The sequence below is a fragment of the Halichoerus grypus genome, chromosome 10 (genome assembly GCF_964656455.1).
Source record: "Halichoerus grypus chromosome 10, mHalGry1.hap1.1, whole genome shotgun sequence".
In the NCBI taxonomy this organism is placed as follows: Eukaryota; Metazoa; Chordata; class Mammalia; order Carnivora; family Phocidae; genus Halichoerus; species Halichoerus grypus.
Genome location: NC_135721.1, coordinates 103,508,101 through 103,535,363, shown reverse-complemented (window position 1 = coordinate 103,535,363; position 27,263 = coordinate 103,508,101). Strand labels below are relative to the sequence as shown.

General features: G+C 51.3%; 1 protein-coding gene across 1 annotated transcript in view; it reads right to left on the bottom strand.

Moving 5' to 3' along the window:
• Positions 1-1,835: 1,835 nt before the first annotated feature.
• The window catches only part of JAG1 (jagged canonical Notch ligand 1), a 35,452-nt gene continuing 10,024 nt past the window's right edge, over positions 1,836-27,263 (bottom strand). Inside the window, exons 4-26 of the mRNA XM_036119256.2 lie at positions 21,670-21,924; positions 19,858-19,918; positions 15,912-16,042; positions 15,517-15,636; positions 14,956-15,069; positions 13,596-13,709; positions 12,875-12,988; positions 12,410-12,456; positions 11,880-12,053; positions 11,295-11,445; positions 10,405-10,569; positions 9,825-9,938; positions 9,183-9,296; positions 8,946-9,059; positions 8,689-8,805; positions 8,162-8,189; positions 7,593-7,678; positions 6,368-6,481; positions 5,643-5,752; positions 5,308-5,541; positions 4,975-5,106; positions 4,640-4,790; positions 1,836-3,834 (exon numbers count right to left, since the gene is read on the bottom strand). Coding sequence (XP_035975149.1) covers positions 3,377-3,834; positions 4,640-4,790; positions 4,975-5,106; positions 5,308-5,541; positions 5,643-5,752; positions 6,368-6,481; positions 7,593-7,678; positions 8,162-8,189; positions 8,689-8,805; positions 8,946-9,059; positions 9,183-9,296; positions 9,825-9,938; positions 10,405-10,569; positions 11,295-11,445; positions 11,880-12,053; positions 12,410-12,456; positions 12,875-12,988; positions 13,596-13,709; positions 14,956-15,069; positions 15,517-15,636; positions 15,912-16,042; positions 19,858-19,918; positions 21,670-21,924 — 3,218 coding nt within the window. The 3' untranslated portion in view covers positions 1,836-3,376. The remainder of the gene's footprint in view (positions 3,835-4,639; positions 4,791-4,974; positions 5,107-5,307; positions 5,542-5,642; positions 5,753-6,367; positions 6,482-7,592; positions 7,679-8,161; positions 8,190-8,688; positions 8,806-8,945; positions 9,060-9,182; positions 9,297-9,824; positions 9,939-10,404; positions 10,570-11,294; positions 11,446-11,879; positions 12,054-12,409; positions 12,457-12,874; positions 12,989-13,595; positions 13,710-14,955; positions 15,070-15,516; positions 15,637-15,911; positions 16,043-19,857; positions 19,919-21,669; positions 21,925-27,263) is intronic.

Here is a 27,263-nt window from a genome sequence, read left to right as displayed (position 1 = left end):
ATCTCAGCACAGTCAGCTTCGAGTTAATTCCTTACTGGAGTTTCATGGTATGGTCTAATGCTAGGGTTCGAGTTGGTCAAGTTTCTGGACTAAAAATTCTTTCTCTTCCAGGGTCTGCTTAAAGAGGGCCCAGGACATTGATGGGGAATGGGAAAGGTATGGAGTCCCTTCTTTTCCACCTCGTCCCCAAGATAACCAGGGCTTCCTTGCCTGATTACCTCTACCTGGAGAAGGGGAAAACTGCCCTTTACGATTCAGGGCCTGGCTTTGAGCCATGCCTAGAGGAGCCTGATCTCTGCCTTCTCACTACTGAGAAGACTTCTTAAAACAACAAATGTGAATCTCAAGATCACTTCCCTCCTGAATAAAGAATTGCAGAGGCTCATTAAACTTTTTTTCGCTTGGCACAAAAGCACTTGGCAACTACCCAAGGAATTCTGGGGTCCTGAAGAATCCAAGTTCACAAACCACCGGAGCAAGATATTGCTTTGGGATGGTGTTTGAGTTGAGCACTGCTAAATCGGATGGTGTCCTGGCTCACTGGGTCTGTACCGGAGCACTTCTCCCTCCCTGTCACCCCACCTTGCAGAAACCAGCTGTCCACCGACAGAGATTAGGGACAGAAAGTACTGCTATACCAGAACAGGGAGATGTCATGGGAACCCAGACTCGCCGGTGTCCAGGTCCTCCGGGCTGCCTTCCCGGCAAGCCCAAACGAACTGCTCTGGATTCTGACTCCTCAGTGCTCTGCTAGGAAGCTAAGGATATTTTTAAAGCCCATTGCCCCTTCTTAAACAGACGCCCATCAGAGAACATAGTTCCTAGCCTGGTAGAAGAAAACTTTCCCAAGGAAGAAGAAAAACCTATGCAGACCAGAGGTGGGCAGATGGCCTGACTGTGCAGTGCTAGGGGACAGTTCCAAGGAAGGTAAGCTTTGGCTTGCTCATCAACAGGGAACTCCTGGCAGCTTCACACAGCTGCTGGAAGCCATCCATGTGCCCGTCCCTGTGGCTCATCCCTGGCTACAGAGGTGCAAGAGGCAAAGCTTCCCCAACCCCACCTGTGATGTGGGGGCAGGACCGTTTTGGCCTCTGGCACCAGCAGCCAGAGGGAGAACCACAGTTCTCCTGTCCTAAACAGGTGCTGATGTGTGGCCTCTGGAACCTCCTCAGAGGCCGGCTACCTGGCACCCCACAGCTGCAATGGTGAGGCCACCCAAACACGGACTCCCTGGGCACAAGGTGATGAGTAGATGGCTCTAACCCCAGAAGCTTCTAACTACCACCTCCTGTGCAGCAAGGAAACCACTCTGGAGGTGGAAGCGTGCACAGAAGCCACAAGGGTGTGGTCCAGAATGATGGCAGAACATTAATATTAATCCAAGTAGCCAGGGGAGGGGGCGGGGGGGGGGGGGAAGATCGAAAGGACTGAATCTCCCTCTTCCTCCCCCAACACTAATTCCAAGCTCTTTAAAAACCCTTTTAGTGTGGTGGGCATTTCCCGTGAGTGCTCACAAACAATTCACCTCCACACTACAGGCCATTAATCCAGTGGTGTTTATTCAAGCAGTATTCACACTTGCTGTTGAATAACAAGGGAATCAATGCCCCCGAGATGGGGCTTTCTCACAGCTCTGGCTTCACAGCAGCCCATGGTTTTTTGAGTACTTCAGCTGAATTTCGTGGCTGAAAAGGCTTTCAGGTTTTCCTCCGTGCCCCTGTCAGGCGAGGCCTATTTAGCACACCCCACTTACCAAAACAGACTCGGCGGGGTGGCAAAGAGCAAGACAGAGCCAAGCAAAACTACATAAGCTCAGAAGAGGCCACACTGTTCCGTCTTTCATACAAAAAATTTAATAAATAGTACTTTTCAAAATTTATTGCCAGGAACAACACATCAAAGATGCATTTTTATGTTCATAACACTAATAGGACAATACAAAGTATCTTCACGGTCTCAATGGTGAACCAACGAAATTAACTGTTTTATAAGCCTTTTTGATCTTCAACTTTGTAATAGCATTTTGATTTCCTCATTTAAGGCAGGCAGTGTACTCTATGGCAAATCTAAACAGTGATCTTACTGGACATTTTAAGGTTCAAGTATTCAACTAGCTTATAAGAATACTCCCTAAATGCAGTAGACAACAACAAAAAAATCAAATCTACAAGTGGTTCAGTATTACATACGAATGGTGAAAAGAAATCAGAATTTACAAAATAAGATTAATTGTGTGAAGTTGGAAGCACACCAATTCAATATTTTTAATGATATTCAACCACTCACATTTTGGCTACGTAAAGTCGAAGCTCAAACTTGTTCCCTTAAACTGCTGTGTAGCCGATCACCTGCCTGTCTCTTTTCAAGTCTAAAGCAGACAAAAAAAAAAAAAAAAAAGAACCTGCTGTTCTAGACTAATTTTCAAACTGCCTCAGTCAGTCCTTAAAACGTGTTTTAAAGTGATGCTATAGAAGGTGTTTTAAACATCTGACGTCGTACAAAAAAAAAAAAATTCCACCAGTATTCCAGGCACTGAAGCCCATCCTATTGTTTTAAACTATTTCAAACACCTTAATTTTGGCTTATAGGCAACACGTAGTAAGAAAATAAGTTCAAAAAAAAAAAAAAAAAAAAGCCATACACTTACAATGCTATCAAAAACCTTCAACTCTAAACACGTACATATAAATAAAAAGGAATGATGTTTTAAGGCTCTTGATTATTAAGTTAATAAATCAAATATACACAGTGATTAATAAAAAAGAATTATTTACATAACTATACAAAATTCTACTTTTGACATTTTTCCTCTTTAAATTCTTCATTTTACCAGCAACTGCTGACATCAAAGTCCCCCCTCCCCCAACAACAACAAAATACAATAAAAAAAATAAATAATAAACTCATTTGTGATAGTTGCTGTGGTTCTGAGCTGCAAAGGCACTTTCAAATACAGAACTACTTGTACGTCATCATAAAACCAATATACACAAACAACTCAAGAGTCAATAAATATAAATAAAAACTATGATCCTAAGACTGCATCACCATCGGGACATCTGGCAGAAGTTGGGAGCTCAAGGCCCAGGGGCCGGGCGACCTCCGGGGAGCCTGGTCCCAGAGCTGGCGGCTGTGGGGGGGCGTGTGCCGGGGCACTTTGGACTGGTTTTTTGCATAGCTGTGAGATGCAGCATTTGATTTCCCAGCCAACCACAGAAACTACCATTGCCAGTGTAAGCCAGCTTGTCAGAACTTAAATTAACACAGGGTTCTAAGTCAACGACAGCCTCAGCCTGGACTAGGACACAACAGCTGAAGAACTACAAGCCCCCAGCACCCTCAGACTCTACCTAGCGGCAGCAGCACCCACTGTCTGCTATACGATGTACTCCATCCGGTTTAAGCTCTGGGCACTTTCCAGGTCTCTGTTGTCCTGTTTGTTTGTCCAGTTTGGGTGTTTGGCTGGCGTGCCGTTGGGGGGCTTCTCCTCTCGGTCTACCAGCGTGTACGCCGGCTGTTTGGCAAACCGGGCTTTCTGCTGGTGCTTGTCCATGTCGTCCTCCTCCACCTCAGAGTTGTGTGTCCTGATTTTTGACATTTTGGAGTTTTTGTTCTCGTAATCCTTGATGGGGACCGTGTTGGCCCCGTGCTTCTCGATGGGGTTTTTGATCTGGTTCAGCTGCTCCCGCACGTTGTTGGTGGTGTTGTCCTCGGAGGCCGAGTGAGCGTGGCTGCTGGGCTTCCGCCGCTTCCGCACGCACCAGTAGAAGGCCGTCACCAGGCAACAGATCCAAGCCACAGTTAAGACGGAGCTCAGCAGAGGAACCAGGAAATCTGTAAGGCGGGCACGAAACCAATTAACTCTCAAAAAAAAAAAAAAAAAAGCCATCACACGAACAAAAGAATACCAGCAGTGGTGTGCTCCTGCCCATAATTCCTAAAAGGGGTGCCATGGGGACAAGTCTCTTTTCACAACCCCATATTGTCACTTCACAGCTTGATAAGTACAGAACCAGGGCCCTTGGGGACCCTGACACCTCTGTCCCCAGAGACCAGGCACAGCAGCCGCTCCTCGAGGCTCCCGGCTCCTCGGGCAGCAGCTCATTCGAGGATCTGGTTTTCAGCATTACCGGCAACCCAATCTGAGCATGCACAGCTCAAATGTCCCATATTCTTGCCTAGCTAGAACAACGGTGGTCAAAAGGGGAGTGTGGATGTCCCGCAGGGCCATCGGGCTGCCTATCCAGCCTGTGTCTCCCAGTGCTTAGGCCGGGCTGTCCCACGACACCGGAATGCCACACAGCAGGATTTGCCCAGCCACGAGCTCAAGGCGCAGCAATGCTCTGCCCTAGGGCTTTGCAGTGGATCTAGAGACAGTGCATGTTCTACAGGGGTGCCAGTTTCCGAGAGCACAGCTTGGCAAGAGGGAAAAAAGGTACCTCTACCCATCATCATAGGACCTTGCACATGGCAGCTGGCCCGTTTTTTTTCACCAGTTAAATAGTGGGGCAGCTGGAGAGGGGGAGGGCGGGGGTGGTCCTCAAGAGGGGAAACTGTCAGCTAATGCCCCACCTGCTGGATGGTGAGCCGAGATCGGATAGTCCTCCCTCAAGGGGACTGTCCCCACCTGCCCACCTACCCGTTCTGTTCTTCATAGGCCGCCTCTGCACTCGCACTTCGGCCACGGCAGCGATAAGCGAGCTATTCCCATCACGTTTACTAACAAGATCTATGATTTTGTCGGTGATCTCCTTGATAGGGTTTCCATCATCCCGTATGTCTTCGGCAGACTGGAAAAAGGAGAACGGTCAGATGCAGGGGCCGGGCAACACTCCACAGTAGCCGTTACTGAGTTACTGAACGCATGTGGCAAGCTCGGGTTCAGCGTCCTCACTCTATTTGGAGAGTGGCTAACTGAGGTTTGTGAACCACCCTGCAATCACGTAATGGAGTGTGACTGGGCCTCATACTTACAATGGCCACGTGTATTTCATTGTTCGCAGAAGGGGAAGGCTCACAAGCTATGTAGATTGAATATTCGGCAGAAACATTCTTTAAAATATTCAAATTCCTCAATTCACTGCAAATATGCTCCGTGGTGAGACCCTAGAATCACATTTAAAAACCATACATGTAAGATACTGGAAGAAGGGGAAAAAAAAAAAGAAAAAAGAAAAGGCTGATGTTTCCTTGGAAGTTAGGAACTTAAGCTAAGGAGAACAAGATCCTAGCTGGGATGCTCCTGCTTTGGAACAAGCAGACACACACCGCCATTCATTCCAAACTAAAAAAGATGTTGTTCCATACCGGTGACATCATCTCCTTGTTGAAGGTGAATGTGATGTTGGCACAATTCTCCTGGTAGTAGGGGTCAGAGGTACACTTGGTCTTCACGGGCTGGAGACCGGAAGACCGACACTCGCCCACACCCGTGCAGGGGCGGACGAAGCACTGGTCATCCAGGATTGGGATGCAACTCTGCCCGCTGGGGCACTCACTGTGCCCTTTGTGGAGCAGGCAAGGTCGAGGGCCACACCATACCTGGAGAGGGAGAGGAGAGGGAGATGGAGCACGCAGCTCAGGAGAAGCACCCGGCAACAACTCCAGAACGCAGGTGAGCCGCGGAGGCCCTCATGCTCTACCTTGGAGCAGGCGATCCTTCCGTTCAAGCACCGGCAGGTATTGCAGTCATCGTCCCACTTGGCCCCGTCCGGTATCACACTCCCCATAGTGATACAAGGTCTCCCTGAAACTGAAAGGTAGGATGCCTGAGTAGAAGGGGTTTCCTTTTCTATAGACCACTCTCTCTTCTTCACTCCCTCTCTGTTAGGGAAGGATTATACCTCTGCCTTGTGCCATGGGACAACAGGTCTCCTTCCCTCACCTGCTGCCTTTGCATGTGGTCACATGACCACCTGGCTGGGCCAGTGCAGCCTTTGGGGAAGTGATGTGAGCAGAGTCTCTCACAGTTGGGCTTGGCCTCTTGCAAGCCCGCCATTTGCCAGATACGGCTGCTGGTCCAAGGAGGGTGAGGAAGCACACAGAACAGACCAGAGCCCAGCCTGCAGCACATTCTCACTCTGCCTGCCCTGCATGCCCACGAGCAGGACAATTCAATGCCTGCTCTAAGCCACGTTTTGGGATGGTTTGTCACACAGCAACGCTGCCCAAGAGTTGGACTGAAAACAGCTTCCCTCTTTGTAGGGGACCCCTTCAGTTTCCCCAGTCCCTGTGGCCCCCTCTGCATATCCCCTCCATGTTCTCTCCCTTAGCACAGTGCCCACTCGGGATCAAAGGGTAACTGTAGTGACTGTAGTGCCTGCTCACCCCACAAGACCCATTAGCAGCTGCAGCCTGACCCACATACCTTCCTGGCACTTGGCACCGCTGTGCCCTGGGGGACAGATGCACCGGTAGCCATTAATCTCATCCACACAGGTTGCCCCAAAGGCACACGGGGAGGACTGGCATTCATTGATGTCTAGGGAAAATGGAGATCAAGTTTAGGCTCCAGTGGGAAGCAATGATGTTTTTTCTAAGTTTTTACTCACCTCATATAAGCCAGAAAAGCATACAAACCGTAAGCATAAGCTTGATGAATTATGTAACCAGCACCCAAATAAAGGTACCGATCAGTACCCCAAAAACCCCTAGTCACTGCCCCTCACCAATCATTAGCCTGACTTTTGAGCAGCTGAGAGTCAGTTCAGGAGGCAGCAATATTTGATTAAATAGGCTTTTTATCAGATAGTACAACTCAGAACAAGGGCTGGCAAAGTTCTTGGAAAGGGTCAAATATTTTAACCTTTGCGGGCCATGTGGGCTTTGTCATGACTATGGAACTCTGTTGTAGCATGAAAGCAGCTTTAGACAGTACATAAAGGAGTAGCTGTGTGCCAATAAAACTTTATTTACAAAAAGAGGCAGTGGGCCAAGGCAACAGCTTGCCAACACAATTTAGAAACATGGAATAGACCAAATCTACCCCAACTTAGTGCTGAAGACCAGTCAGTCCCAGACTTAGGGATCTCAAGCACTAGTAAAATTTCAAATAATTTGGGGATGAGAACAACAACAAATACAGGTATCACTTCCCCCCCCCAAACTAAAGGGCATATAAAAAAGTAGGAAAAGGCTCAAAATAAAGAAACTTTAAGCACCCTGAAAAACGATATTGCATGTCTCCTGTTTTAATCATTTCACCAAGGCCTGATCAAACCTTTGGAAACCACAACCCTAGTCCCATCCACTGCCGTTAGCTCGGTTTTCTGTGGCTAATGTCCACTTGCCCATAATTCCAGGGCAGTCATGGGGAAAAGCATGGTTTCCTTAGGGCCTCAGAATTAGATTAATCATCCAGTTCTGTGGCTGGTACTCCCTCCGCTAGAAGAGGGCTGGCTGTGCCACCAGGGGAAGGACCAGCAGGTACCTGGGAGGTTCCAGCCAGGACTGTTTTCAGCCCAGTGGGCGTGGGAGGTTATGTGCCTCTCAGGGCTAAAGGGATCAGTGACCTTAACCATTTTCAAGATGAAAAAGTGTCGGAGTTAGGGGAAAGAACACCACTGGCGAAACTAAATCGGGCCGATCCTTACTTATTCTGCAATCAGGTCCAGCAAAGCCGGGGGCACACTCACACCGGTACCAGTTGTCCCCATCCACGCACGTGCCACTGTTGTAACTAAGAAGAAAGCGGAGACTGCCTCAGTTACCGACCTCCCAATCCACGGGTCCATGACTCCACAACTCCACCAGCCAGTTCACCACAGGGAGCCATGCCAGTTACATTCGACGGCTCTCACCCTGGCCGCAATCCCCATTGCCTGGGGAGCTTTAAAAATAGTGGCGCCCGGGTCCCACCCCCAGGGAGTCTCAATCACAGGTCTCCGTTGCAGTCCAGGCATTGGGACTTCTAAAAGCTCCCCTGGTGAGCCTCGTGCACAGCCCAGGTGGAGAATCACGACTTGCAATGGAGACACAGCCGGCTAATTAAAGTGTGGTCCATGGACCAGCAGGACCAGCATCACCTGGGCGCTTGTTAGGCAGGGTCTGCAGCCCCACCCAGACCTCCTGCAGCAGAACCTGCATTCTAGACAAGATCCCTGGGGGATGCCCGTGCATGCTGCAGCCAACAAGGGCTGGCTTCGAAGGTAGTCATGCTTACCAGGGATGAGGACTGCAGTCATTAGTATCTGAAAAGTAAAAAGACAACTTAATATACCGAGGCCTTCACCAAGCAAAGCAGTTTTAACCCTAAGTAGAAATCCCCCTTATTTCCCTAATACCCATACGATAGAGCTGTAGTTTACACCAGCAAAAGGCGCTGAAGACCTCCGTTCAATTGGAACCAGGCCCGCACCACCCGTTTGTTCCCTGTGCCGTGGGACACTACACAGGAAGAGGCCCCGCTCAGGGCGGGCAGGGGGCTGTGAGAATGGAAGGAGACAGGCTGCTGGTCAGACCCACGCTGGGAACCGAGACACCATCTGTCTCCACTTATCTCCTCGGCGACTTTCTCATGCCCAGGTCAGGGCTGCAGTCCATCAAGTGCGTTAGAACAGACCCAGGTGATGCAGAAGCAGACATCAAACAGCTCTGCTTCTGGTTTCCATCGCCAGTCCCTGAGGCTGTCAGGCTGTGCTCCTGCAGCCCTCGCAGAGTTCAAGGCGCGTGGGGCAGGGGGACACTCACTCTGAGTACAGATGGGCCCTTCCCAGCCTTCTTTGCAGACACACGTGAAGGAGTCCCCGTTGACCACACAGGTGGCCCCGTTATGGCAAGGGTTGGGCAGGCAGCTACTGTTTCGGGCTACAAGACAACAGACAAGACCACCTCCCTGAGGATCCAAGGACAGTTCGGGGAGCCAAGAACCGGACCCACCACGACAACAGTCCTAGGTGTTGAGATGGCCACACCCACAGCCAACCCCGCGTGGGGCAGAAAGCTACCTATGTTGCAGGTCGTCCCTTCCCAGCCTCCAGGACACATGCACTTGAAAGCGTCCCCTTCGTCAGAGCAGGTGCCACCGTTGTTGCAGGTGGCTTCGTCACACTGGCTGTCACCTGGAGGAGGGGGACCTCGTGTGAGCCCCTGGCCAGCCCCCTCACAGGAGACAGAGGGTGGGGGGGGGAGACCGTGGGGAGGGGGACCATGGAGGGGGGTCCTCCCAGCCAGCTACCACTTACGCGAATGGCAGGTCTTTCCTTTCCACCCGTTTTTACAGTCACAGTAAAAGTCATTGACAAGGTCACGACACGAGCCCCCGTTGTGGCAAGGATTCTGGCTGCAGTCATTAATATCTAGGATCAAAGAGGAGACGCCCAGCTCAAGAAGCTTCCAGAACTGTTCACGGCATGTAAGAGCCGCACCCTTCCTAAGGCCACCTCCACCCCACGGTCCAAGACCAGCTGAGCAATCCCGGGACTTCGACGCCTTCAGTCTTCTCCAGGAGTAAAGGAACCCTCAACCGGGTTATTCGTGACACCCCAAGGTGGCAGGACAGGGACAGGCCTCTGTCGCTCCCATGGAAGTTAACGTCAGGACAGGCACAAATTACGATCGCAACAGAAAGAGGATTACTTTCTCTGCAAGCGGGGCTATTTATCCTAATTACAGTCTGCCACCACAGCTCCTCGGCAGAAGCTCCTCCCCCCTGGCTTCCTCGGCATTCACACGTACTAACAGGACGCAGGCACTGCTATCCCAGGCCAAGAACAGTTGGGGTCTCACGGTCTCATTCCCATAAAAAAAAAGACAAGCCTCCCATGAGGATTCTCCCCCCCGCCGGCGTCCCAGAGCTGTCTGGCCCAGAAAGAGCACACACTCACTGGTTTCGCAGTAGGCCCCCTCCCAGCCATCACTACAGATGCACTTGTAGGAGTTGACCCCATCGATGCAGGTGCCGCCATTTTTACAGGGGTTGCTCTCACAGTCGTTAATATCTGTGAAATGAAGACACAAAAGCTGGTGGATAAAGGACACCCAATGCCATAGCCAGGCACTGGTCCCAAGGCCACCTCCTGAGAAATGAGGGGCCAGGGGGCACCTCAACACTCTCAACTCCATCAGGACCCTTTCTCGAATTCAACAGGCAGCTTATCAGGCAGAAGCCTCCAGTCTGTTTTATTTAATGCCTCATAGGCTAAGCTACTTGGTGGGAATGGGGAAGAAACTCCTACAGAAAAGTGGGACCACCCAAACTAGTAAGATTCCAGAACATAAGCGTGCCGAAGGGTCAAGGTGTCTGTGATCTCATAACTTAAACACAACTCGGTCTCAGGTCCTAGATGCAATGGTAAGCCTTCACTGGTCTCTGACTGAAACAACTCAAGCTCAGATGCTCCCCGAGCTGGGCAGAGGCCGAGGGGGAGGGCGCACCCAGCCCCATTCCCCGAAGAGGGGTCTTACTTTCATGGCAGTACGTTCCAGTGAAGCCTTTGTTACAGTCACAGGTGAATTTGCCTCCCGACTGACTCTTGCACTTCCCGTGGGGACCACAGACGTTCGAGGAAATATACCGCACCCCCTCGGGCGTGTCGTTGGAAGCCATGGCCACTGTGCAGCTGTCAATCACTAGAAGACAGACGCGGGATCAGATCACGGCCAAGGACCCCTAAGACACGGCATTCCTAAGCCAAGGACCTACGCCAAGCTTGCTTTCCTGGAGACAGGCACCCTTTGGCTAAGAAAGGTAAGAAATCAAGAGGCACCTCGGGGGCCAAGACTCAGACAGTGGGCCACATCACACTGTGACAGGCCAAGCTGAGACTCCAGGCAGACAGAAGTTTTCTTTTTTTCCAGGCATTTTCCCCCTAGGTGGCTAAGAAGCCTACGTGTCTGTGGGCCCCTCTCCTCCTCCCTGTGACCTCTCAGTCTGGCAGAAGCTTACTAAAGGAAGCAGGACCAGCTATACTTCCTGCGTAATCAGACTTGAGCAAGCGGGAAGGACACAGATCTGTAAAGCCACGTCCCCTAACAGCAGCCATGAGACAGTGCAGAGAGCAGACATTTCCACGGCCGCAGAAGGTTCTGGCAGCGCTGCTTTGAGGAATGTTTCAGTGCTGCACATCAGCCCACCCCAGATGAGGCGTGCTCTCCCCCGGGCTACGTGTGGACGTGGTTCTCCCACCAGCGGGCCAGAAGAGATGGCTTCCACATGCTCTGGCTTCCCTAAGCGGTCAGGTTAGGGGCCTTCGGTCTCACCTACATGGCTTCTGAGAACATCGAGGGGGCCGTGGCACCTGGGGCAAGAGGAGGGCGCCTTGGAGGCCAGCCTGGAGGGCAGGTGGGGCAGGTACCTTCACAGGGGGTCGTGCGGCAGTGGTCTTTAAGGTGGGAGCAGTTCTTGCCCTCGTAGTCCTCGGGACACTTGCAGAAATAGTCACTGGCACGGTTGTAGCACTGGGCGCCATTCTGGCAGGGATTGGGCTCGCAATAATCTATGTCCAGCTGCAAGGAGCAGGGAAGGGGGAAAGGAAACGAGGTGTGACTCGAACTGCTCTGGGGCAGGAGGCACTGGAATTGGACCCCTTCACCTCCTGCCATTAGGAGAACACCCTACATAATACACAGTTACGTCCTAGAGACCGTCCAGGGACACACGGGCAAAACGGGGCAGAGTGGGAGAGCTCGGAGTCGGGGGCACAGAGTCAAATCGACAGGCTGCTGACACTATGAGGAAAACCACTCCTCGCTGTCCTTCCACCTGCATTCACCTAGCAGCAGTCCCTGGTCCCTGGATGGTAACAGACTTCATGGCGACTCCACAGAGTCAGGAGGGGATGGGGGTGGGGGGGAGGGAGGGGAAGGTGGGGGGCAAGAGGAGGGGGAAAAGGGAGCTCTGCTGTAGAAACTTGGCCTTTGGAGGTTCTAGCACCGCTCACCTGACAGAGGTTTCCAGAGAAACCAGTGGGACACAGACACTGGAATCTGTTGATTTCATTCTGACAGTGACCCCCATTCAAACAGGGGTTGCTGGCGCATTCATCGATGTCCCTCTCACAGTGATCGCCTGCATAGCCAGGTGGACAGATACAGCGATAACCGTTAACCAAATCCTGCAAGAGGAGAAGGAAGGGGGAGAAACACATGCTTTTGTCTCTGTACTCCACGAACACAGGGCTGTGACAGTCCAGCATGACTGCCAGGGTTCCACTGATCCACTGAAATCGCTCAGTGCCCAGCCTCTCGAAATGTGTGAGAGGAATTTCCAAGTGCATGCCTTTGGGATGGCTCCCAGGGGGCTGGGGGGGGGGAGGGGCGGGGGGGCGGCGGTTAACAGGAGCCCAAGTGAAACTTCCAGAGAATCACTTTTCACCTGCATTTTTTAATCTCAGAGGGACACAGCCCTCCCAGGGTCACATACACAGATTCGTGTCAGTAAGGTTTTCATTTTAAGCCAAGATTTACATACCCGACAGGAGGCATCATTCTGACACTGGCCAAGGCAGTCATTAATATCTGAAAAATAAACAAGTCATCATATTAAAGGGGCAATTTACATTGAAATTGGGCTTAATTGAAAAGCGTTCTCCGATCAGGACAGATAAAAACCTCAAATCAGATTTCCTGTGTGCTTCCCCTGACATAAGGTTATTACACTGGGTGGGACCCCTCCCTCATCACACCAGACTGAGCAAGTGAAACTTCACATCATTGTTTTAGCCACCTTATCAGCATATGGCTGTTTTACCGGCTAATGAGCCTGATAAAGTGCCATGTTTTCATTTCTGCCCTGATCACTCCCTCTCCAAAAACACTGCCTCTCCGAGGTTTTCCTTTTACCACTCAAGTCTTCGAGCTGGAGCTGACATACGGGCTGAGAAAGCCTTCAATACCTAAGTTCCACAAAAATCAAAATCGAAACAAAGGTACTCACTTATGTCACAATTCTGACCCGTCCAGCCCGGGAGGCAATCACAGTAGTAGCTCGCAATCAGATTCTTACAGGATTTGGCATTTACACAAGGTTTGGCCTCGCATTCATTTGCATCTGAAAGAAAATGTGGAGGGGCAGTGAGAAATGGAAATTTACCCCCACTTCCCACCCCCCCCCCCCCACACACAAAACACCCTATCGATAGTTTCTCTGAACCGGGAGACATTTTAATAACCTAGCTAAATCACAGATACTAGGTTCCCACTACTTTGAACAGCTGATACCTCTCCCTAGCCACTACCCAATAAGGAATGCTAATTGATAACTTTCCGGCTGCTGGTTAACAACTGGCCCCCAACAGGAGAGCAGAAAGCCACCAGGCATTGCTGTGCGAAACTCGCCGCAGCCTAGTTGCTGGGATTTAAATGTGGCAGGAAGAATGCAGACAGCTCATTCCTCATGAGACCATCCCCGTTTGGAACCCAGCTGAACACTCCTCGGACAGACGATAGACATGGTTCAAGGAATACCACGACTTTCCCACAGGGCCTAAAAGAGCTAGGCCATTTGTATTCGAGTTCTCTCTCCCAGGCCCGCTGGACTCTTGACAATAAATTACTTTTTAGTATGATGGTGTGCAAACTCACACCACTAGCCACATGCTCATCTTCCCTAACAGCTTGGGTCCTCAAAGCCAACCTTGGTGCAGGAATTTCCTTACCTAACTGGCACGTTTTGCCAGTCCACTGGGGTGGGCACACGCACTTGAATCCATTAACCAAGTCCTGGCAGGTGCCCCCGTGGGAACAGTTATTTGGAGAACAGTCATCAATGTCTGTTGGACAAAAGGGAAAAGGGTTGGCAATTTAATCTCCGTCTGTTTGACAATTAGATAATTTGATGCCAACCCTCACATGAGGGGCCCTCACTTAAGGGCCAGACACCTGCTGTAAGTGACTGCTATGACGATAAGGCCTGATTTTAGCTTTAAATCCTCCACTGCCCCAGTTCATTTAATCCCCGACCTAAGCAGCAGGGAAAGCCAGCTGGATCCCCAGAGCATCGACCCACCGGGAACATGGGACATCTTGCTCTGCCTACTCTGTATTTTTGGAAGAAAAGTTTCCGCATGGCTCAGGGGTAGCCAAGAAGAGGTAAGGAAAAATAAGTCTTCTTTACTGGTAGGAAACTTCATCTCATTTGCTCACAGAGTTTTCCCCAAATTACATAGCTGGGGTCCCCACCCCCGTACTTCTGCACGGGACTATAGTGGCCTCTTCATTCATCTGCTGCCCACTTACAAAGGATCAGGCTCTCTCTGTGAACTTGCTTGTGGGTTCTTCACAATCGTAGGGGATGGCAATTGCTCCTGCCCAGTCTAAACAGGGCCCGGGGAGGTAAAGACCAGTTCCCCAAGAGGCAGGCAGGGCGACAGTACCAGCCCCGGTGCCCCGACCCCGGAACCCACATTCTTCACCAGGCATGCTGCTCTCAGGGTCCTGCCAACAGTGCTCCTCAGGCCCGGCTGCACCTCAGAAGCCCAGGTGCTTGTTACAGAATGTGGACTCCCCAATCCTGAAGGGAGACTGTGCGGACCCCACATCTGCACTGTCCAGCACCCCAGTGGTTCTGACGTGCAGCCAGACCTCGCAGCCATGACAACTCCCTAGCCTAGGTCCCTCTTTTGGGGCCACCTACACCCCTGACCAAATTCAGGAGTGACCGCCTCCCCTGCGGGCAGCCGAGTCTCCATGGCGGCAAGGAGAAGAACTAGGACTCGATTCCATGGAGGCAGAGCTCCAGGGAGCACACGAGAAGCACACAAGAGGGACGGAGGTGTCCCGTGGAGAAGTTTCTCCCAGTAGCTGCCACATGTACTAACTTAGCGCGGTAGGGGGAGAGCGCCCGGAGACTTCCAGCGTAAAGGCTGGAAGCCCAAGCCAGACCCACCGGACACCCCTCCCACCAAGACAGACCCATCACGGAGACCTGACACTGAACCCAGCCCAGGTCCCCACCCCCACCCCAACACTCGATACAGCGATCCCCTGGAAAAGACCCAGGCCAAAGCCCAGACTTACTTGTGGAACACGTGGGGCCCGTCCAGCCAGGAGAACACTCACACTCAAACCCCAGCGAGGTCTCCCTGCAGCTGCCTCTGTTGTGGCAGGGGTCAGACAGGCAGGCGTGCTCCGCTGTGAAAACCAGGAGGGCAGTCAGCAAGGGACTCCCGCTTGTGGCTACCTATGTCCTCTCCCCGCAGCCAAGTCCCAATGCCTGGGCCACCACCAGCTCAAGCTCACTTCGAAAAAATGAAAGCAAGCACGTGCTATAACCCTGCTGCGTCTAGGGAAGACAGGAAGGCCTCTTTCACCCCGAGTGTCTCCAGCCACATTCCAGGGCATCTCCGAGCCCGGGCCACCGCGTGGCAAACACCCCACCCCCCACACTAGGCAGCATCGCCGGAGACCCTCGCGCTGCTTGAAGGAAGCCTCGAAGACCCACAGAACTGCTGGGATGGCAAGTCTTCACTCTGGAGGCTATTTTCATCTTTTTACGAATCCTCAAGTGTGTTGTTATTTTTTAAGCTGAGCATACCCAAAAATTAAACGAAGGGCTCTCAGTCCGCCTGGACCACTCACCGATTTCACAGTTGGATCCTGAATAGCCCTCAGGGCACGAACACTGATACTTGTCGGGACCCGTGTTGCTGCAGGTTCCCCCGTTGAGACAGGGCTGGCGGGTCCCGCAGTAGTTGAGATCTGCCAGAGACCCCCGGACGGCAGTGGCTCAGAGCGGACGGTACAGGCTGCCGAGCTGCCATGTTCCCAGCGCTGCCCCCACCCCGCCCCCACCAACCAGAAAAAAAGATCCCAAACCACGGCGTGAAAGGCAAACCTTAACAGATTCAGAATGAAAACCCCTACAAATAAAAATAAAAAGAGAAAACCCGATTACGGCCGCCCCACCCCTGAAGGTCTCCGGCGTCTCCCGCAGCCCCTGTTCTGCCCCAGGGTCCAGTCCCCGAGGTGCGTACCTTTGTCGCAGAGCTGGCCGCCCCAGTTGGTCTCACAGAGGCACTGCCAGGGCTCGTTACAGGTGCCATGGACACACCCAGGGTGCGGGATGCACTTGTCACAGTACAAGCCTTGCCAGCCGTACTGGCACCTGGGGACAGACCGCACACCCCCGCTTTAGTCCTTACAACATTCGGGGAGATCTGTGCCCTTTAAATGCAAGGCTAAGAAGTCCAGGCCTTTCTGGTCTTGTTTCATTTTCGGTAACAGGACAGTCAGACTTGCAAGGTTTGTGCGGGGGCTCCGTCTAAACAAACATTTTCGGTGGTTGGGCTGAGGTCCCCTCCCAGGCGACTCGCGACAAAAGCAGGGCTGTCTGGGGAGAGGCCGGCGGGGGCTGCCCTCACAAAGCCACTCTCTTCTCAGGCTCACAGGGCTGGGCGAGGGTGGGGGCGTGGAATAAATCAGTTCAGGGCCCAGCCGGCTACGGAGGCCACGGAAGGACTCTCGGGTGACAATAGCCGTGTGACAGTCTTCGCAAAGGCGGCCTGGCTCTTTGTCTAAACAGCAAGTCACGACCCCAGTGCTCAAAAAATGGAACAAGACACCCAGGGCGGCAGGAAGCCGCCTCCCGATGAATCAAACAAGCGGAGGAAGGGGGCACCCTCCTCTGGCAAAGAGGCGGCGAAGATCTCAGAACCCACTTCTGCAGGAGAGTGAGGGAAGCCACAGCACTTGGAACCAATCCCATAGATAATTTATGGCCCACTACCGGGGCTGCTTACGCTAATTCATTTTATAGTTATTTCTCACTTTGCGGGGGGAGGTCAACTCGGTTTATCTAGTATTGGGGAACAGAGTCAAGTTTCCTTTATAAGCGCCTCATTAATCGGACTCTTTTGAGGCCAAATGGTGCCTTTGATCCCCAAACAAAAACACAAACATAAACCTTCACCTGGGGTGGGCGAGAGGGCAGAGCCTCCACCACCCTCCCCTCAAGTTTCAAGCCCTGGGAAACTCTAACTGCCCTCTCAAAACTCGAACTTTGACAAACAGGAGAAAGCCCGGGGATGGTGGGGGTGAGCATGGAACAGGGATGGGCAGAGCATTTCTAGAACAGGACCTGGGAAAAGCCACAGTGAGAACAACCAGCACCCTCCCCCAGCCCGAGCCACTCAGCTGTAACGTTGGAAAACAAGCACCCTCAAGAAGGGAAGGCTTTCCGTTTCCAGAGAGCCAGAGGCAGGCTAGCAAATTCTTATCCTGGGAAAATTATAGGGATCCAGCTAATAGCTAATCACCCACGGCCAAGAGTCAACTTAACCCCTGAGAACACTGACTAACCACTTCCTAACTTCCACAAACAAGCCGTCCACACCCCAATTCAAAGAACCCCCAGAATGTGTGGTTTAAACTGAATCAGACGGAGGGTTCGGCTTTATGTAAAACAGAACAGCAGCCTAAATGACCGTGACCATTCAGAGCAGTAAGAAAAAAAAAAATTTCTACCGAATTTTTTTTTTTTTTTAAATAGTGGGGACACTCAAGTTAGCGGGACTTGGGGGAGGGGGGTTTCATTCAGTAAAAGATTGATTATCTTAGCTTGAAAGCTATTAAAAGGGAACTGATTTGGAAATAGCAGTATTCTTACTGTGTTCTCTAACTCCCTTCCAAATTATGGATGGCTACACCTCTTCAATTTGCCTAATAAAAGCAAGAAAAGGCAGCTGAGGACCCAACCTCACCTCTTAATTAATGAGAGCTGGATCCCCAAGCATAAAGAAGAAACCACAAGAGGCCATGGATGACTTCAAAAGAAAACAAATAAAAATACTGACCCTAAAAGAGGCATCCACAAAGTTATCCCAGTTTAATAATATATGATTAAGGTTCTCATGAGAATTTGAAGTGACTTTCCTCATACGATGATTCATCATTAAGTTTGATATTATTGGCAGGCTTGCAATAAAGCAAGCATGTGCACCCAGGAGAAGGAATCTAAGTCTACTTGGGAACAGCAAAACCAGTGAAGTTTTCTCATGTGGGGATTTAAAAAAAAACAAAAACAAAAACAAAAAACCACCGCCTCTGTAATACACAATCCATAAGACAACTTTCAGGTAACTCGCCACTCAACTATTTCTGGAGCAGGACGCAACCTGAACTTCCTCGGCTAGAAGGTTCTGTTTTGATTTTCTTTCAAGGTAGGCAGAACAAGATGGGCTGGGAGACTATGCAAATGACGTGTGGGAAAATCGCACCTTAAGTAAATAAGGGCACTGGTGCGTGTCTGGGCAGGGAGTGGGAGGGGAGACTTCGAAAGAGAAAGGGCTAAATTCTGGAAACAAAGCCTGTTGTTCTGGCTGGGAGGGCCCTCCCCTGCGCAGTGGCCTGCCCATTCTGATGACAGTAGCAGAAATCGCGGTCGGCCTCCACTGATATTCATCTGAGCGGGGAGCGGGCCCAGAGTCGCTAATAACGCTGCCGATCTGACATTCTCTAGAACACCCTTAATTAAGAAGGGTGAAGGCAGGTGGATTCCTGCTCGAACTTTGACAGCAATGCTGTCAAATACGACACTCAGTGGCCACCAATGCGGCTTAGTAGGCGAACCCCCACAGCCTTCCAGAAAATAAACTTCTCAAGTGGAGGAAGAGACCATTCCAGGTCACCCTGGTTTTATTTTACTTCCAGCTGCCTTAGTTCTTAGTTCTTCAGTGTCAGCCTCAGAGCTCAGTGCCCTCCCGCTGCACAGGAGGGGAACAGATGCGGTGGTGGAGACGCAAAGTAAAGACCCCAGAGAATGCTCTGTAAAGCAGCAGTCCTCCAGATACACGGAGCAGCACGATCGTTTGGTGGGCTCGCCAAAATGCAGATTCCTGGGCCAAACCCTGGCCTGGGATTCAGTGGGTGTGGGGTGGCACCCGGGAATCTGCATTTCGACAGCTCCTCTGTTAAATCGGGGAATTAGCGACGTGGGCACTGAGGTTTGGGGCAGCAATTCCCAAAGTATGGTCCTACCAGCAAGAGTGGCGTCACTGGGGGGGCTCGTTAGCAATGCAGAGACTCAGGCCCACCCCGACCTGTGGACTCAGGTTCTGCATCTTAAGAGCTCCAGGTAACGTGAGTTTGAGATGCACTGGTTTAGACGGTTTTGTAGGCCTCCCATGGCTCAAACCAGGGTGGCTTCTGGGGCACAAGTGATAGGCCCCAAGGACCCTTTCAGTGTCACACTAGATGTGCTAATCCTTCAGATCTGGGAGGAGGGAGAGTAAAGTGTGAGATTGTGTCAGAATGCCACGGACACCAACGCCGTTTCCTGAAACAAGCCTTTCCCAAATGGGCATAATGTACGTTTCAAGAAGGTTCCAAAAACTGTAATCATGAAGCAGTCGGGGTGGGTCTCTGTTTGGCTTCTGCATTGTCCGGGACCATAAAAGACCAGACTTCAAAGGCCGGCAGCAAAAGTCTACATTCATCAGGCTCAACTGACAAGATTCCAGCGCAGCCATTAACCTCTCAGCACCGGCCGGCTCCCGCCTGCAAAGGGGCCAGGAGATTGTACTAATCCCATTCTAAAGAATGCTCCGCTGTCCCCTAGTGATGGGAAAAGTGGGGGAGGGCTGGGAGACGGAACCAGGTTGGGAGAGGAGACAGACTCAAAGAAACCCACATCCCTCCATCTCATCCATTAGCACTTTAAGGGGAAGATTATAAAAACGTGTTATCAATTTACAGAACAGTTAATACATGACGTCACCGACTATGCCCATAAGAGTTTTTTCTCTTCCAAGAGAGAAGTGCGCACATTCCACCAGACAGCTGGTATAATTTAATAAGCTTCGGATGTGCCTGACTTTTTTTTTAAGCTTTCTTGCCCTCCAAAGAAAAAGAGGCATATTCACAATAAACTCAGTCCCCCTCTTGCATTAAAGGATTAAAAAAAAAAAAAGTTTAGTCATTTACCTGCAGTCACCTGGGAGTTTGCAAGACCCATGCTTGGGACTACAGCCCTGTCGGCAAATAGCTGTAAAAACAAAACAAAACAAAACAAAACAAACACAGATGAGTCAAGCACACTGTTTCTTGCACCACCACCATCATGAGAATGGCCTAGCACATTAAGCCTACAAAATCCACAACTTTCAGAGATCTCATGTCAAGTCCATTGTAAGGAGAGGAAGATGGGAGGTGCCCAAACAGCAAATCCAGCTTTAAACTTCAAGGCCATGCTAGCAGATCTTCAAAACATGATACTACTCAGGGACAAAATGCAGGCAAGTCGATGTGAGGAGGCGGGCGGGGGGGGGGGGGGGGGGTGGTCTTCATCCAGTCTCTCTCAACAATAGCTATCCTGCTCCCTGTCAATTCCCACCCTCTCCAAAAGAACAGAAGCTGTGATCCCTCCTCATTTCAACCGCTCTGTCCCATGAGGGGCACATTCAGAGGAGTCCCAGCCTCCTTAACCCCCACACCCCCACCCCCTAAAAACGTCTGATGGTTCAAAAATCCCATGGGACTAACAAAGCCAACCGGGCTGACTTCATTTGGCAGGCTAAATCCGGAGGCCAGGTCGGGTGGTACTTTTGCAAAGTATCCTCGCCAAAGCAATTCTGCTTCCTTTATTTAAAAAAAAAAAAAAACATTTGAACAGATGGTAAAAAATACTAAACATGGTTTTTAAGTAATTGTTCCTGATTTTTAGAACACCAACTACTTTAAGTACGTCTGACAATTCTTTCATTTGGATCCCAGAAATGCCATCCTTTTAAAACTCTAGTGATTTAAGAAAAGCTCAGGAGACCTGCAAATTCCTCTTTGTCCTGCCCTTCAGTCACAATTCAAAAACTCCCTTTTTGAGTGCATCCTGAAAGAATTTACCAAATTAGGTGAAATAAGCAGAGTACAGTCATGTTTGGAGGGCCTACTCTGGTCAACGAGAATTACCCATTTACTAAGAATTAGAAGCTTTGTAAAGATACAAACCACAGATGATGCTGTGAACATCTGTGACTATGCAGTTAAGTCCCTGAATCCCAGAAGAAGGGCTGGGACAACGGACAGCACATCTGCAAGCTTACACTGCTGTGATGGGTCCAACTCTACACGAGTCTGAAAGCTCGGGTTCACCACTCAGCCCTTCCCCCTCAATGCCATGGCCCCCGAGATGCCCCATGAAAGCTCGCCACAGGCCACATGGAGCTCAGGGGCGTCATTTCCTACAGGATCACAAGTTCAGGCACAGAGCTAACCCTGTCCCATTTGGCATCTGTTTTGGGTCAGGTTCCTTAGAAGCAGAGCCTGAGACAAGGATCTGGGTATAAGAGAAGGGGGCTGAAGGCAGCAGATGGGGCAGGGGAAGGAGCTGAGCAGGGGGTCTCAGCTGGAGTCTGGCTTCCACTTGATCCCAGAGGAAGCCCTGGAGTGTGAACTGTAGCATGGAGTGCAAGAAGGTTGGGGGGGGTGGTGCCTGGCCTTTGTACCTCCATCTAGTCATTCACAGACTGTGAGCTGGAGGGAAGAGGCATGGAGTGGCTGTCTGGCCAAGGCCAATGCTCTAGAGAAGGAACAGCTGTGAGCTGTTAGCAGCCAACACGGGGGTGGGGTGCGGGGGCACCAACAGCATCTTTGTGCCTCAGGCCTAGAGGAACAGCCCAAACATCTCCCCCTCCCCACCCGAGACAGCCACTTGGCTGGGTGGGGACAGAACCTGACCCCAACGGTGACAGCCCCTCAGAGCTGGTAATAACCCACGCAGGTTATGACAGGCCCACGCACCTCTGTTACACTCTGGGCCCATCCAGCCCTCCATGCACGTTTTGTTGCCATTCAGGTCGCAGGCATAGTGTCCAAAGAAGTCATCTCGGGGTCGGCAGAACTTATTGCAGCCAAAGCCGTAGTAATAGTCATCACAGGTGACGCGGATCTGATACTCAAAGTGGGCAACCCCTGTGTTCTGCTTCAGCGTTTGCCACTGCCTACTGGGGTTTATCATGCCCGAGTGGGAAGCCTTCTCAATAATGCTGTCAGGCTCTAGAGGCAAAAAATAAATAAATAAAAATTAAAAAGCACTGATGCATCAACAATCAGAGCCTCTCCCCTGACCATTTTGCCTATTTCACAACAACGAAAACAAAGGCACGTGGTACAAAATGCGAACAGTATTCAAAAGGGCAGAAAAGTGCAAAGTCTGTCCTGCTCCCCAGAGGCAACCGCCTTCACGTTTATTTACCCTTGTTAATGGGTGCATAGTATTTCCCTGTCTGGGAATACAGCGAAACACATTCACCTAGTTCCTCACAAAGGTGCATTTAGGTTATTTTGACATTTTACAATTCAGCCAAGCCACAACGAACATCCTTGAACCCATCAGCCCGTGTGTGTGGTTCTAGCAGTAAGAGACCTTCTAGAAACGGAAGTGCACCCAATCCACGTCCATCCAGCCAACCACGAACTACCACGAATGAAGCCCCATCAGCCTGTCGTTCCACCTGCACGGGAAACTGGGTTTCCCAACAGCGATGCCAACACAGTATAGATTATCCAACTTTCTGATCTCCGCCTGATAGGTAAAGAAGTAGCTCTTACTTTAATCAGCATTTAATTAAGGGATGGTGAGCACCCTTCCACGTGCTTACCAAGCCATCTGCAGCTGTTCCTGCGAACTGTGACCTGTTTCTCTCCTTTGCCAAGTGTTCTATTGCAGTGCTGGGCATTTGCAAAAGCTCTTTACATATTATAGAAAGCACCTGATTCCAGGTAAAAGTTAGCAAGCCTGCTCTTCTGGTTTTAGAGTCTCGGATCTTGATTTAGAAAGACTTGGTCTACCTTCCAAACTCTTCACTAGAAGCCAAGGGGTAGAGTTAGGTTTTTAAAAAATGATAAACTTTGCCACCTTGTCAGCAGCTGGCCCTTGTGACACGGACTTGAAGCATCTCACCTTTCACCTTTGCCCAGAAGGCAGAGGGGGAAAGGGACGCACCCCAGTTTAGAGACAGATAGCTTGGGGGTTTTTCTGAGCCAAGTCATGCTCCTTACAAGGTGCCTATTGGAAATGAACACGCCCAGAGCTCGGGCAGCCAGCTCTCACGAGGAGCAAGAAGTGGTCCTGCCCCGAGGTCACTTATCATCTAGTCTGAGAGAACAGCCAGGTACCACGTGCCAGGAGTCCAGGGGAGGGACGTGAAAAGGAAGCGAGGCACGAAGTCACACCACAGCCTGATCTGGGGTTTTGTTTTCTTAAACCTGCCGGCACCAACCCTTCACCACCTTGTCAGACTCGAGGCCACCTCGGAGAGCCCGTATTAGGACCTACTCACAACGTCTGTGGTTCTTACCCACCCACGCCCCTGTTGTTCTAGGCCCAGGGCCTGCGCTCATTTACAAGGTTATGCAAAGCCAACAGGTGACCAGGGGAGGAGGAGCTGAGGGGCTCCTTCTACACGACTCCCAGCTTTGCCCTAGTGTTCACCCTCTGGCTTTAACTGTCGTGTGGGCAGGACAAGCCTTGAACAAGCCACATACCTGCGGACTCACACCCCAGCACACACAGAACCACTTGCAGATAACACTTCCCTAACATGAAGTTTTACAAATAAACACAGGCCGAAGAATGACAAAAATGTCCCTCCGTTAACTGTGTGTGTGCTCTGCCGGTTCAATTAAAAAGTGAAGCGAGCTATTACCATGTGATTAGGAGGCCTTAATAAAGGAATTATTTAAACACATGGCTCAAAGGCCTCCAGCATCTCTGGGGCAGGTAACAACCACAAACAACTCAGCCGAGAGTCCAGGGCAATCCTAAAGGCACATGCTGAAGGGTCTTTTTCAGTAGTTCGGTAGGCTTTCCACCCAGGTCTAGAAAATATGAAAACGATCATTCCGGAATCCTCCATGTGGCTAACAGATCAGTAGAGCTAACTTCCCAGCTGTGTGGCAGGTTTCTCCCAGCAGGGCCAGAGGCAGGGAGTCGGGGGTGTGGGACATGCTGTCTGGCATCTGGGTTATAGAGATCACGTCTGCTGCCTGCTTCTTCCAAGCTGCCGCCCCTGAATCGTACTTCCTCTCAGCTTGGGGCATAGAGGTGTAACCGGGGCCGGGGGGGGGGGGGGGCGGGATAGTTCACTTGGGAGTCCAGCTTTATGACTGAAAAAGGATGTTAGCAGACCCTCCTGTGATCTTCAACTGTGTGAAGATGGAGCACAAAGCCCCCACCACAGCCTCACAGGCCAAGGTGGAGGTAATGAGGCGAGTCAGAGCACAACCCCGGGGCCACACCAACCCACAAACCTAGGACAGGAGCATCGTCAAGATGGCTAAGCTAGGAGGAAACCCTGGTCTGAGTAAGCTTATTTGTGCTGACGTATCTCCAGAGCAGTCCCATAAACTGCAATCACTTGCACTGGGGGAGACCGAAAAATTTGTACCCTTCTCTTGTGCAGCTCTGAAACAGAAGAGAAAGGATCTCAGAGGACGGACGCCAGGAGGGCCAGCCTTAGACAATACTCTAACACACAAACAGTACCTGGGCTTCCTCTGGGCCAGCCTCTCTCTGCAGAGCCCACGTGAGAAGGAATTCTCCGTCCTAAAACTCAGGGCTCTGCCTCTAAGCTGAAGCCAGGATTTCGGCAACTTGTTCGGCCCCCAAAGAGCAGCCAACTCCATCTGGGTTGCTCCACATCCTTGGCCTTTGCCCTCATGGAGTACCAGTCCCATGGGAGGGACAGAGGGTAAAGAGAGTAATAAGCAAAACATTCCAGGCAGTGTAAACAGCATGTGCAAGGGCCCTGCGGCAGGACAGAATGAGAGGACGCATCGGAGGACAGAACGGTGACTGGTGGAATAGGACGAGAATCCGGATATGGTAGAGGACAACATGGGACGGAGTTAGCAGGGAGACAAGACGGCTGTGCAAGGCCTTTTGGGCCACACGAAGAGCTGTCCCAAGAGCCACAGGAAGCAGCCAAGTGGCTCTTAGTGAAGTTAACCACCAAATAGAATCAAGATGTACACCAGAAACTAACAGAGGACATTGTAGGTCAATCACATTTACATTAAAAAAGAAAAAAATGCCCTGGAATGGAGGATGGAGAGGCAGGAGGATGGAGAAAGCAGTGGAGGTGGGCCAGAGCAGATATGGATGGACTAATTCGGCCACCACCATAGGAGTTCAGGCGTCAGCAGAGGGTGACTTGACTAGCATAGTGGCAGGGGACATGGCAGGACGTGGCAGGACTCCAGTGCAGCACCGGAAAGATTTTTCAGAACCTGGAGGTGGATTCAATATGGATGCTCAGAGAAAGGGAGGTACAACAGGGTGTCCTCCAGATTTCTGGCTCATGGTACTAGGCGCTGAAATGCTGGTGCCAGTCATCCATGAAGGGCCCTAGGCAGGATCTCATTTGGAGAGAGAAGATGCCAAATACGGTTCTGAATGTGAATTCAAGATCCTTTGGAAGCACTGTAAAAAGAGAGGCTGAATAAGCCAGTGGCTTATTCACTCCTCTTTGGGGTTCACTAAGTGAGCTTCAGTGACCTGCAGCAGGGCATTCCAGGACTTTGGGGCAACTCCTATTATTCAAGAGTAGAGGTCTGAAAACTCCTTGTCCCTACAAGTCTTCCTTGTGCCCTTCCAGTGACCTGGTGGCCCCCTCCCCAGCAAGGAAATGCCCCAGAACCCCAAACAAGGCTACCCTGAAATGCAGACCGCCGTGGGCAGCTCTGGAGAGGGACCAGCTTCCCAGGGGCACAGCTACCTGACCCGTGGGGTGAGGGAAGGCCCAGGAAGGGCCCTGAAGGGGCTAGGTGTCCTGCACGCCCTAACAGGTGTCCTGAATTAGCTCTTGCCACAAGCCAGGATCCATCTCAAGGACGTTCACTCTACCAAACTCTTAACATCTCAGCAGGAAGGGAAGGAGAAGCCACATCGGCACCAGGGTATCTGATGAGTCTATTTCCCCCCTACCCACCCCCCATGTCCCCAGTGCTTAGTTACCACTGTAACCAGGTCACAGTGACACCAGGCTCACACAATCTCCAATGCTTGTGGCAGGGGAGGGAGGAGAGAACACACAGGTGTCTGTGACCCTGACTGGCATCGGCCACAACCACCGCTGGTTACCCCCCTCCCCTCCCACCACACCACAGAGGGACTGGGGATCCCCCTCAGGGAAGAAGTCCACAGATCCGGGCTTTGATGATGTCGAAGCAAGAGGAGGGACCCAAATGGCCTGCAGCCTCAGGCACACCAGGGCTCAGCAATAACTACATGGCCCTGGGGGGCCCCCAATGAGCCAGACTCAGCCTGAAGCAGCCCGCCTCACAAGTACCAAGCCCTCACTGGGCCCACTCTGGGCACTCGCCATTCTCAGATCCGCTTAAAAAAAGAAGGCCTGGTGAGAAAACGAGGGGAAATGTTATCAGCAGCAAAAACAAAGAAAGGGTCAGTAAGGTAGAGATGCAAAAGGGAGGAGACATTCAGAGAAGGGAGGGCAAGGACAAAGAGTTGGATCAACCCTTCCTCCTACGCAGACTAAGGGATTTCAGCATGAATCAAGTTTTCCCAGGACAACCCTCCAGATCCTGCCAGCAAAAAGGAAGCGCGCAGTTTCCACACGTGAGGGAAATCGCCTTTAAGTCACATTTAAAGAGCAAAGACTACCCCGTGTAAGCCAGGCTACTGCCATTTCCAGACACACCCTGTGTGACTTCCCCACCAAAAGCCACCCCTCGCAGCTCTGAAAAGCAAGCTGCCCTGAAACAGCCCTCTTTGAGAAGGGGCCGAGGCAGCCTTGGTGCCTGTGAGGCTCTGGGATTCCACTTCAGTGAAAGGTGGGTCATGCCCAGTGTGGGAAAGAAACCCCCACCAACCGGCTAGAAGCTCACCTGCCCACCCAGTGAAATTCAAGGTCGGTCTTTAGATTTAGAGCCCAGCTCCACCTTTGCGGGCTTTATCTTCCTGATGAGAGATTAAACACTCACTTAAAGTTTAAATGGACTTTTAAAAAGTCACTACTTTGATCCTTTAGCAGTCTACAAGGTTTTAAAGTTGTAAAACCATTAAGATCGCTATCCTAAAGATAATCTAGGTCCCATATTCAGGGACTCAGTTAACTGGGACTCTGTCCCGGCCACTTAATATTCCAAGCGGACATTCTAGGGGAGGTTGTAGAAAGGACTCCACGGAGCAGTTCACCATGGGGTTGGGCGGGGGGGGGGGGGGGGGGGGGGGCGGGGCAGGGCGGGGAACGGGGTGGGTGCAGACAGCAGGGAGTGGTCCAAGTCCTCTGAAGCACTCAGGAGACAGATCCAGCTCCGACACTACCATACTCCAAGCACTGCGCTTCCAGAAAGACACACCTGGAGGAAAGCCC